The 12,520-nt window shown below is 49.9% G+C and overlaps 1 protein-coding gene across 13 annotated transcripts in view; it reads left to right on the top strand.

Annotated features, from left to right (window-relative positions):
• Fgfr2 (fibroblast growth factor receptor 2) overlaps positions 1–12,520 on the top strand; it is a 105,613-nt gene that overhangs the window by 14,413 nt on the left and 78,680 nt on the right. For 5 of the 13 annotated variants that reach the window (XM_075972466.1, XM_075972464.1, XM_075972467.1 and 2 more), the window contains exons 3-4: positions 9,444–9,710; positions 10,826–10,903. The exons of 4 other annotated variants lie outside the window; for them this stretch is intronic. In XM_075972466.1, coding sequence (XP_075828581.1) covers positions 9,444–9,710; positions 10,826–10,903 — 345 coding nt within the window. The remainder of the gene's footprint in view (positions 1–9,443; positions 9,711–10,825; positions 10,904–12,520) is intronic. 4 more of the 13 variants (XM_075972471.1, XM_075972469.1, XM_075972473.1 and 1 more) reach the window with 1 other exon arrangement.

Genomic DNA, 12,520 nt, shown 5'->3' with positions numbered 1-12,520 from the left:
TGTCACATAGGATTTGGGCATCGATCTGCCCCTTAAGGGAATTAGAGGGCAAATATCTCCACTTGAGTGGATACCACTTATTGGATGTTTATCTCAGAGTCAGAGAGGCAAGCTTGTTCCAGGTGCAGCTTCGAAAGAGCCACAGGCAACATGAGGTCCCAGTGAACTGGCCTCTGGAATGTAGTTCCGCCTGGGGAACACCTGCCAATTACCCCAGCTCATCACTAGCAGGCCCTCAAGCTGTAGCTGACTTAGGCACCATGATTCTTGTGCCTGTCGCCTGTCTGGTGTCGGGAGGCCTCATCCCTAGCATCTGGGAGGCTATGATAACAGCCTGTTGGCGTCTTTGGCTGTAGGGACTTCCTACAGGTTGTGACCTGGTGTGTGTATTCATTGAATGGATGAATAGTAGGTGTGTGTGTGTGTGTGTGTGTGTGTATGTGTGTGTATGTGTATGTACAAGCACATGTATGTTTTGCGTTTGTGTTTAGGTTAGAAGGTGACCTCAGTTGCTTTTCCTCTGGTATTGTTGATGTTGTCCACCTTGGTTTTAGTGACAGTCCTTTACTGACCTGGAATTCACCATATAGGCTAAGATAGATGTATCTGTCTCTGCCCTCTCACTAAACTAGCTTTTTTTTTTTTGTTACATGTGGGTTTTGGGGAATCAAAGTCATACTTGCAAAGTTAACACCTTACCTACAGAGCCATCCCCTCCGCAGCTCCCGAAGGTACAGTAGACTGTATGTCTTTGGCCCACTAGCGGATATGAGATGTGGCCTGGGAGAGGAGAAACCTCCCAAGACCTTCAGATGTTTAGTTCCACTTGAGAACCTTGCAGGAATTCCCATGCAGGGAAGCAGCATACGTAAGAGATGACAGATTTGTTCGTTCGAGAGAAAACCCTGGTTTGGAATCAGAGGAATGCAAGTGGATATTCCCACGGGGCTGCGTAAATCCTCAGCTGATTCGTCGGCTGACCTGCTACAATCAGGTTGTGACCCATGCACCCAAGCCCCAGGTGGCCCCTGGCCAGTGCAGGCAGGGCTGCAGGTAGAGCGCTTGCCCTCCCATACAGAGAGTACTTTCTCTCAGTGTGCTCCTTACATCAGGGCGTGGGAGGGACTTCCCTTGGACTCCCTGTGTGCTGCCTTTTGCCAGCAGCTGGCCTTGCTGGTGTCTCAGCCGCAGGGTGCTGTTCAAGGTGACCACGTTCATTCTTGACAGCAGCAGGCCCCTGGTCTGGTACAAAAGGTTTCTGAACTGGCAGTGCTATCCTCCTCTGAGAGGTTGACCCTGGAAGATGGTCCTTATGCAGGATAAACCAAGGTCCTTGCATTTGTTTCCCCTCCTCCCATCTTCTCAGAATCTCTCCAGGAGACTATTGGGTAAGGGGTGAATGCATTTGCCTGTTGCGCATACTACATGGATAAAACAAAGGCTGTGACGTCATGGAGACGGGTAATGGCATTTGTCATAGTAGGAATCAGGAAATCTCATAGAGGTGACATTTGGGTTGGATTTTGAAAGCTGCATAGGAGCCTTTCTGGTGCAGTGGCAGTTTGGAGACAAGGGACAGTATACCCTCTGGATGAATGAGGGGAGGAGGGAGGAAGGAATGTGGGACCTGGGAAATGTTGTAAATTAATTTTCCAGAGAGACAAGTCAGTAGACCTTAAGACTGTGCACTGTAGAGTAGATATATTCCATTCAGGCCTTTGCCTCGTTAGACCTCCTTACCCCCATTCCTTCATGTAGCTACAGCAAGCATACGCCTGCTCCCACAGCTGAGATTCACCAATGTTGCCTGGTGGCATTTGTCTGTGGATCCAGCCCTAGGTGGCAAGGTTTCCAGAACAACACGTCCCAAGGAGTCCTGCAGACCTTAGGAAGCCCGCGCTTTCTCTGCAAGTGTGCCTCTGGGACGCAGGGGACCTGGGTCTGGCTAGCCAGATTGGATACAGACTCCTCTTTGTACCGTTGAGCCACCAGCTCTAAATGCTTTGACATAACTTGTAATGCCAGTTTCTACTTCCTGGGTGCTGTGGAATCCCATGGCCGAGTTCCTTGGGATATACTCTCTGAACAAAAGGCTCCATTTTGCAGTTTTTGCTCAAGCAAAGCATTAATAGCTAGGGGATTTGTGTGGACTGCGCTGGTTTGATTTCTACCCATAGCCCAGTGGGAATTTCAACTCGTGTCAATGAATGAATTGAGCACATATGTTGTGACCAGGAGTGAAATCGTCTCTTTGTCACGTGGACAGTATCATCACATGTTAGCGTGGGGTAGGGGAGGGGCTGCAGACAGAGAAGGGGTCCAGGTATTGGGCGGCACAGTGACTCAGTCTCCGGCAAGGGCCTTCTTAGGCTCCTCTGCCCCTTTTGTATTTTCATTTTCTCCTGGGCTTAGCGTAATTTCTTTCAAACATAGAGGGCCGCTCACCCTGTTTCTCAAAGCCAAACCTAAATTACGAGGGGTGTGCCTCAATACGTCATGTGTAATGGCTCCCATATTGGAAGCATTTACTGCTTACTGGTCCTCTCAGATGGGGCCGCTTGAGCTGGCCCAGAGTTTCTGGGGCTGTCAGGCTACCGTGGCTGAGGTAGCTATTAGTGGGGGTGACGCAGACACAACACAAGGCGTTTGCAGTCCCAGCGTGTGTCTGAATAGGCACTCCAGCTATTGGTTGTAAACAGAAAGCCTCGGCAGCCCGTTCACCTTTCTCCTCTCCCTAGCCTTTACATCTCTTTCTTCCCCTCCCCCCATTTTTTATGGAACAATATTTCTTTAGGTAGAGAACTTCCATCTTGGTCCTGTGTGGGTGTTGACCCCCTCCTCTCTTTAAGAATGAACTGTACCAAGGCCTTATAAGGCCTGAATTTGATATAAGGATTTGCAAGTTGGTTCTTGTCAAGGGGACGCTCTGAACCAGCAGGAGCTGCAGAGCCAGCTCTGGGATGTCACCTTTGTGTCTAAGGACAGGCCTCCAGGCTGGTTCTTTCTGACTCCACCTAAGGACCTTTGCCCTTATACTGAACTCTGGTGCCAGCTCCATGCTAACCATGCCTTGCAAAAAAATGTACAGATGGGGCTCCTCCAAGGTCCCAATGCTGCCACATGTCACAGGCTTCTAAAAACCTAGGTGGGCATGCCTGGTGTCACCTGCCCTGCTTTCTGGACGCCTTTGGCGTTGACTTGCGGTTACAAAGACCATTTCAGGTTCCGTACACTGTTCTGTGACCAGTGACCACAACTCACCAGGACGGTGGGGAGGGCACTACAGGGCATCTTTGTGGTCTGGAGGGCAGAGTGGGCCAACCCACTGCTACTCGCCTGTCACAAACCTGGTGTCCTGTGACTTTGCAGTGACATTTGGCAGCTTGATTCCCATTCTCTGTCAAGTCTCTTGGCAGTCCTGTGTCTGTGGTGTTTATTTGTCTTGTACTGGATGGCGCGGTCTGGGAGAGCACCGGGCCATGTTATTGTCCTCTGCCGCAGTGTTCTTGTGCCGCCCTGATGGTCTAGAGGGGTGCCGGAAGGTGGCTGGGGACAGTTGAGCTGGGCATCCTCTCTACCCTTTTCTCCCCATCTCCCCCTTTTCCTCTTCAAGGTGAATCTGTTCCAGTCTCCTTTTCTCTCCCTTCTAGAGGAATGTGTTTTGGGATCAGATACCCTGCTCCCAAAGTTGAGGCTGCTTGGGGTACCCGCTGTATCATTAACTCCGATCTAGTCTCTGGAAGTGGAGTCGCCCTGAGGACACCCTAGAAGTGGCTTGGTGTGTGAAATATGGTGTGGTTAGTTGTCCCAGAGGCAGTCTGCAGAGGTGTCTCCTCCTCCCTGAGCAGTGAGAATCTGCCATGCCTTCTGCAGGAGATGATTGGCCAAGGCAGGACTTGGGCTCCCATCTGTTCTCTGTTTGCACTTGGGCGCCATTTCAGAAACCACACGGGAAAAGTTTATAGGCAAACATTATAAAAAGTGACAGTCTGAAGTGCTGCTATCGCTGGCTTGGCAACAGAAAGCATTACCTGAAGCAGCTTCTCGTTTCTAGCCGCCCTAGCTGTTTGGGAGCCTCAAGACGACCATCCTGTTGGTGCTGAGGGAGAAGTCCATCCGTGTCCTGTGAGGTTCCTCATTTCCAGCCTCATCTACTCCCTGCAGGGTCCCTTCCTACAGTGGCTCACACGAAGCAAGTCAACCCACTCCGCTCAGTTATAGGAGGGTAAACACAAGTTGCCATTGGTGACATCCAGGTAGTTCCCACCCAGAGGCCATGACCTACCTAGTTCTGCAGAAGGACTTGGGGGATTAAGAAGATTCTACCTCAGTTTCCTTTCACCTGAGTCAGAAGCCCCTTATTTCGAAACCTCTGTTGCCTTCCAAGGCATAGTGACTTGAGGGGTGTCTTGCACAGGAAGGAGGCTCATGGCAGGGTGAGGGCCATAGATGTGCTTTTTTGCTGGCTGTGAACACATTCTGTAGCCTAGGTAGGCCTTGAACTCACTCTGAAGCCAATATAGGTTTTGACTGTACAACTCTCCTAACCCAGCCTCTTACATGCTCAGCCAGTACCACCGTGCCCCAACACTGTTGGTATTTTCATTATTGATTTTTGATGCCGTGAAGAACATTCTTTTTACCCCCTCCCCCCGACTATCAGAGTAGTCAACTCACTGAAAACACACGTACTTACTACCCAGCTCACTGCTGGCGTGTCTCAAGAGGTTAGGGCTGTGGCAGAAACACAGGAGAAAGCCTCCAGCCACTGTGGTGTTTGTAGCAGGTAGAAACAGCTGAGTGGGTCCCTCCCAGAAAGTACACATGTCACCTTGTTTGCTCAGAGAGTTTGGGTAACAATGACAATGTATGGCCTAGCTCCTGTGTGTCTTTCCAAGTTTCCATTTAATTATGAAAACTGTATGAGAGCACACTTTCTGTCTGTGGAAACTTCCGAAAGAGCATTTGCTGTCAAGAGAAGTAGCTTCTGGAACTTTCTGCCCATTGTGCTGTGGAGCGTGCAGAGGAGGGAGCTTGGAAGGGAGTGCTCTGAAGAGAAGGGAATGAGCGGTAAGCCATGCATGGCATCAGAAATGTTGAGTCCAGGAAATGTTGATATTGCTATAAAAGGGACTGTTTGGATTTCCCAGGGAGTTCCTTGCCCTATGTCAATTGTCACGTGTTACACAGAGCAGCTTGGCCGAGTCAGGCAAGGAGCGGCCTGTGTCAGAAGGCTGCCTGAGTGGGAAAGTCAGGTGTAGGGTGGTAAGCGAGGTGTCTTTGGGGTCTCGGCCTCTTGTCGGACACTGTGAGGTGATTATGGCATAGAGTTAGGTAATACTGCAGACTCTAGGAAGCAAGTGTTGTGTGAGTAGCCAGCCCTGACGCTCCCTGAAGGATATGGGCACAGAAGAGAAGACTTCTGCTCTCAAATGAGTCTCCAGGGTCAGGCAGGAGCAGGATGGCTTCTTCCCAGGATGCCTCTTGGGTCCCATGTTCTTAGTACCCTGGTCCATGATGCATGTCATATGTGTTCCATTTGCGGGGACCTACCACCTGGATCACTGGGAACATTGGATGGCCTGGGATGCCATGGGTTTGGCTTTTCTCCCTCTTTATTATGTCTCTACCCATCTCTCTATTATGATAGTGTCCTTCTCTATTATCTCTTCCCTCCCTCTGCAGTGTTTGACCTTCTCCTTCTCTTTCCCCCTCTCTTTTGCTTTTATTCACCCATCCTCCCTCCTTGTTAGGATGCCCGAGGAGGAGGTAGCATGGCTAACTACCGATACTGCCGCCCCCTAAGTGCGTCTTCTTGTGAAAAGGCCATTGCAGAGGCAGGAGGAGTTGTGCTTTCTGCCTTATGCAAGGCAGTTGCCTTGGAGGAGGCCTTGACGTTAGAATGCCTTGATTTCATAGATACTTATCTTTCTTATGTGTTTGCAGACGATACTTTTTTACTATCTCAGAAGTCAATCATCTTCCGGGGAAGCTAGAGAGATCCCACTAGAAATCAGATCCTATTTTGAGCATGGCAGGCTGTCCCCACCATTCACTGAGATGTGAGCCCATCCGTGAAGTCTTGAGATAAAACCCAGTGGTTTCCGCCTTCCTCTCTGAACACAGCATAGTGCAGTCATGGCGAACACCTTCAGCTTTAGAAGACCAGTGTGATAACTGACATCAGCTCGTGGGTTGTGGCTGCAGGATCAAGTTCACAGTGGGTGGCTCCTCGGTGCCTTCCATACAATGCCTGGAGATTCTTGTATCCTGGGGGCCCTGTGGCCAAGAGGCTCTGCAGGGCAGAGAGGAAATGGACTCAGGTGTCCTCCTGCACCCCGGGCATGGCCCCTTTACTAAACATCAGTGTTCTGCCCTACCTGAGAGCCTCCCTCATCCCGCGTTTCTCATGGCAGAGCTAGAAATGGTGGTGCAGGATGGTCAAATTCGTCCAGCGTGGTCTGGTGGTGCAGCCTGAATTCAGCAAGTCTTGAGCCTTTGTGGAGGAAGGGCTTCTCAGTGGCTAGGGTAGCCTTTAAGACCTTTTATTTTCTAATGTTGTTGGAATCTTTCATTCAGAGATGCTGGGACTAGAGGGGCAGATGGTATGAGAGTTGGGGTCAAATTGAACCCCTCTTTCTCTCCGTATTTCTCCTCCTTGCTCTTTAAAAACTATAAACCCTAGCCGGGCGGTGGTGGTGCACGCCTTTAATCCCAGCCCTTGGGAGGCAGAGGCAGGCGGATCTTTGTGAGTTCGAGACCAGCCTGGTCTACAAGAGCTAGTTCCAGGACAGGCTCCAAAACCACAGAGAAACCCTGTCTCGAAAAAACAACAACAACAAAAAAACCAAAAAACAAACAAACAAACAAAAACAACCTATAAACCCTTTATTTTACTTCTTGTTGTTGTTATTGTCATTATTGTTGAGTGTGTATGATGCATGGGCACCTGTGCCAGGTTGTGTATATGGAGTTCAGAGTGCAGTTCTGTGGAGTCAGTTTTCTCCTCTCTTTCCACTTTTTCATGGGCTTTGAGGACCAGTCTTGGCTTGAGGCAAGCATGCCTTCATCCTCTGAGCCATCTTGCCAGACCTGCCTCTCCCTCATTCTGTTAGCTGCTCAGTTCAGCTGTCTCTTGGTTTTAAGCAGGCCTGAGACCTGACTTGAGAACCTTCCAACGGAACTCTCAACAGCTTTCAAGCTTGGCTTTGTGTGTTCCCTGTCAGCACACAGGGTGGCTGCTTCTCCCATCACCTCCAGCAGCAGAAGCTGGAATACCTTCTGTGAGGGCAACACTGTGGATGCTTGGGGCTTGCAGGCCAGAAGATCTCTTTTGCAACGACTCCTCCAGTCTGCCCTTGTAATACAAAAGCAGTCCCAGACAATACACACCCGAAGGGGTACAGCACTGTTTGAAGAAGTCTTTGTTTACCAAAGCAAGTGGCTGGCTTGGCCCTGGGGCCATGCTCTGCTGGCTTCTGCAGACAGCCCACGGGGCCTTCACCCACCATCTCCACGTGGACTGATACCAGGTACCTCCCCCTAAGACCACCTCACACCCTTCATGTTTTCTGTGAATTTTCTGTTTGCTTTCATTTGCCCCACTCCAGGGGAAGGTCCACCAGGGCAGGAACTCCACTTTGTCTCCTGCCGCTTCCTGACCATACAGAGCAAACCTTGGCCTGTGATAGGTGTTCACCAAACAGTGGGCGATTGAGAGAAGCAAGCCTTGGAAACCTTACCTGGCTGTCAATTGGGGCTTGCTTTCTGCTCCCCTGCCCCCATTTGTGTGTGTGTGTGTGTGTGTGTGTGTGTGTGTTTGGGGAGTGTTCCATCTTTCATCAACTCCTGTTCCCTTCCTCAGGTGGGTTTCCCTCTCTGTATTCACGCGCTGTTTAACGCCTGTGCCCCTCTTGGCTCGCATGCATTTGGAGGGGATTCCCCGTGAAAAGCCTCGGGCCCCTTGCGTTGGCCGCTGCTGCACTGCTGCTATTTCTTGGACCAGATGTTTATTAAATAGTGAGACTAAGGCATGAATGGACTGCATTTTAGTCATGTGGGAGATTTGTTCTTTTGAGTGGGCTCTGGGAAGAATAAGTGCCTTGTGATGTTGCTACCCAGATCTGGGATTGTCCCAGAGTGGACGGAAAGCATTGTGTTTTTCTGGGCTTGGGACCCTGGGTACCACTCACAGATCTCACGGGGAGTAAGAAAGCTTACTTCATGGACCCTCAGGGTCACTCTGGCCCTGAGGAAGGCCAGTGGTCTCACCCCACCCTACTTCTTTGAGGACTGTGTTGGTCTTCAATATGGCTGCCTTCTCTGTGTATGTCAAAGGTGCCCCAAGGTGGAGATGGGAATGGGGCATGACGATCTATCAGAATTGAGTTTCCGTCTGGGATTTGAAGGTTTCCTCAGAAAGTCAGGACATTCGTAGGCAATGTGTCTACTCCGGTAGTTTTGGGGGGCAGGCAGACGGACTTTAGAGTGGGAGAGACCTTTTTTATATCCAGCCAGGTGACTGATATGGGGTGGTGTATCATGGAGGGCCATGATTAATCTGGGCATCAGAGGAGCTGGGTTAAATAGGAGTGGGAGGGAGGACGATGTATTCATAGAAAAGAGGAGGCTGAGGAGGCCAGGGACTGGGGCAGGATAGATCTGGCTTTGCTAGTAGCACGAGGGGTGGACAATGTAGGTAGTATCCTTATCCAAAAGCTGATTTACAAAAGTCATTCATTGTCACGATCCACTCCTTTTCTCTCCTTTGATGTTAAAAGCACCAGGCATCTGTCATTTTGAGAAAGACGGCATCCCTCTCCCAGCTCACCCAGGACAGAGCCAGCTCAGTACTGATGAGACCCTGAGAGCTAATAATAATGAGGAAGCCAACAGTTGCCGCTTTCCAAATGGCCAAGAGTTTTGCAGATGAGTCTGTTTGTCCTTGAATTTGAGATATTTCAAAAACAGGCTAAGTGAGACACAAATAAGTCGTTAAGTCAGAGAGAGAGAGAGAGAGAGAGAGAGAGAGAGAGAGAGAGAGAGAGAGCAAGAGAGAGAGCATGCGAGCATTATCACACACACTGTCATGTTGAATGACTAGCTTGGCAATGCCCTTTAAACTTTTCTCGTGGATTCTCCTTCTCCTCTGGGCGCGGTTGTTTTTTAAAGCCCTATATACAGTATGTAGAAACAAACCAACACAGGATAGCTTCTGCTGGCTGCGTCTGTGGCCGTGGTTTCCAGGGCTGTCAGTTAAGTCTGAGTGGGGGCTGCTTCCCGGCTTCGGGGTGTGGTGAGAGCTGGGCGCCTCCTGAGTCCATTTGTACAACAAGAAAAGTGTCTCCTGGGAAAGAGCTGGCCTCCACTGACCTTTGTTGGACCTTCTCTCCTCTCCCTCCTTCCCATCTGCCTCTGTCTTCTCTCTCCCACCTGTTCTGCAGAGCCACCAACCAAATACCAAATCTCCCAACCAGAATCGTACGTGGTCGCCCCCGGGGACTCGCTAGAGTTGCGCTGCCTGTTGAAAGATGCCGCGGGGATCAGTTGGACTAAGGATGGGGTGCGCTTGGGGCCCAGCAATAGGACAGTGCTTATTGGGGAGTACTTGCAGATAAAAGGAGCCACACCTAGAGACTCCGGCCTCTATGCTTGTACTGCAGCTAGCACGGTAGACAGTGACACTTGGTACTTCATGGTGAATGTCACAGGTGAGTTGGCTTGCAAGGGTGACGCTCTGTCTCTTCTGTGGTTGTTCTCTGATTGAAAAAAATCGTTATTATTTTCGACCAAGTGAAATCACAGTGAGCTATACTCATTGACTGCCAGGCACATACAGCGTCAGTTTGCTATTCATTCGAGACAAGGTCTTCCTTTGTTGCCCAGGCTGGACTTGAGCTCCTAGACTCACATCAGCTCCCCGTCCCATCCTCCCTGTCCCCGCTCCCCCCAGATGAGCTCAGGCCACAGACATAAACTACTATGCCTGGCTGATCTGTTTCTGAAATCCCTCACTGGAACCTGGTGTACCACAGATGTCTCAAGTGACAGAGATATTCCAAAGCAGAGAACATAGTCTTCTTCACCCCACACACCCCAGCATTCTTGGCATTTACAGTATACACTTGAATTACGGGAATCCAGATTTCGGTTCCTTTATGACACTCTGATTTTCTCCCCTGTTATTTCCTTCCATGTAGTGAAGGGGGTGGGTAGCAGCAGGCCTCTTCTGTGGCCCGCTGGGAATTCTCCTTCAGAATGTTAGTTAGCAATCAGAAGGCCCCCAAAGGATCCTGAGTTTTGTGAGGGAGTTATTTCTATCTTGAAGGGAGCCCCAAATGCTGAAAAAGGGAAATAAAACCAATGTTTGGCTAGTATGGAGTCAAAATTTGTCGGGGGTGGCATGGGGCTGGAAAAGTGACTCAGCAGTTAGGAGCACTGGCTGCTCTGAATTGAATCCAGGGGTCCCGGGTTCAATTCTCAGCACCCACATGGCAGCTCACAACTGTCTGTTTCAAGGGATCCAACACCCTCACACAGACTGTGTGATTGCACAACACCAATGCACACGAAAGAAAAAAATAAATATTTCAAAATTTTTAAAAAATGGAAAGGGAGTTGAACAGTTTTTGAAGCTCAGTCCACCCTAGTTTTAGAGTGGGTTTAGAAAGGAGAAAACCCTGAGTCACTGAAGTCACTATAGTCTCTGACACTCCTCCTGGGCTCTTGGGTACCCGGTTGAGCGCTCATCTGAGCAGCGCGCAGCCGCAGGTGATGGTGACTTACTTCTGCAAACACATCCATGGATATGTTCTTTTGAATGCAGATGCCATCTCGTCCGGAGATGACGAGGACGACACAGATAGCTCCGAAGACTTTGTCAGTGAGAACAGGAACAACCAGAGTAAGTAACCTGCCTCCAGAGGTCCCCGAGAGAGGAGTGACGAGGGGAGCCCTCACCTGTCTTCTGTCGAGTCCTCCAAACCGCCGCGCTGTGTCCCTTGGTCCTCACACCCCCTTCCTCCACTATGTCTGCTGTCCCTGTTTTCCAGCTTGAGAATAAACTGTGTTTCTGCCCACCTCTCGCCACTTGTCCTTTCTGCTTGTGTCAAATACTCCTTCTGTCTGTGGTTTTACTCTCTTCTTCCGTCTCCTGGTGTTCATAGGGCTTGTGGCCATCTTGGTTTTCTTCGTAACTCCCATGATGCCTTTCCTGACTTGGGGAGGGGGGGTTGACTCTCCCTCCCTCCCTGGAGTATCTCACTGCTACTACTGATGTATCATATCCATTTATGGAGACAACATCTCAACTTTGTTGCTCGGGCTGGACTTGAACTCCGGGGCTTGTGCGATCCTTCCATGAGCCTCTCGGGTAGTGGGGCCCACAGGTGTGAGCGACCTTGCCTGACTGATCTATTTTGGAAAGTCCTCCTAGGGCCTGGGGGCGGCTTGTGGCTGGAGGTCCGAGATGTTCCTTATACATGGTATATAGTTTAACGAAATTGTCTGATCCACAATATGAGCGTTCTAAGGCTGAGAGACCCTAGCCTTTGCAACGTTGCCTCTTGCTGAGGAGAAGAAAGGATGCCTTACCTTGAGGATGGTGATGAGAAAGGAAGGAATGGCATGTACTCCAGTTAGAGAGAGCGAAGGGGAGCGTGTGCTCCAGTTAGAGAGAGCGAAGGGGAGCGTGTGCTCCAGTTAGAGAGAGCGAAAGGGAGCATGTGCTCCGAAGGCTCAGTGCTTGGGAATGTTTGTTCCACAAAGAAGCAGAACACAGAATCGGTAACGTTCTCCAGGCAGCGCTGGACTGTTGTGAAGAGGGCAGTTTCTTTTGTTTTGCTTTTTCCCCCATGCCTGTTGTATTTAGCATTATTGTGAAAGGATATATTTTTTTCGTCACAAGTGAATTCAATGAGTCATGAATAACAGCAATTCGTTATTAAAATGAACCCGTGGCCTTAAAACTATGTGTTTAGGGCTGGCGACGTACCTTGATTGGTGAAGTGCTTGCCCTCGCATGTGCGAAGGCCTGCTTGCAACCCCCAGCACTACATGTCTGAGCATAGTGGTACCTGCGTGTAGTCTCAGCTTCAGAGGTGGAGGCAGGAGGACCAGAAAGAAAGAGGGTATGATTCGAATAGCTCACAGCAAAATTAAGAGATTACCCACATACTTCTCCTGGCCCCAAGTGTAGCATCTCCTGTTGTGTACAACACTTGAGACCTCCGAAGAGCCCACCTCAGCTCAGCCTGGAGTCCAAGGTCTGTGATCATCAGGGTTCATTGTAGGCCCTGGGACTGTGAATAATATGTCTCTAGCATTGTGCTGTCACCCAAATTTTACTCTCCTAAACTTGCTGGGCATCACTTATATACACCACACACACACGCCCAGCTCTTAGCCACCATCCATCTTTCCATAACTTTGCCTGTTCAGAAATATCACATGTTAGATTCATCTACCATGTAGACTTTTCAGATTGGCACCGTCTCCCTAGGGATATGCATTACATTTTTTT

This window comes from Microtus pennsylvanicus, chromosome 5 (genome assembly GCF_037038515.1).
Source record: "Microtus pennsylvanicus isolate mMicPen1 chromosome 5, mMicPen1.hap1, whole genome shotgun sequence".
Taxonomy (NCBI): domain Eukaryota; kingdom Metazoa; phylum Chordata; class Mammalia; order Rodentia; family Cricetidae; genus Microtus; species Microtus pennsylvanicus.
Note: the sequence above shows the minus strand (reverse complement) of the source record. Positions and strands in the feature narration are given on the sequence as shown.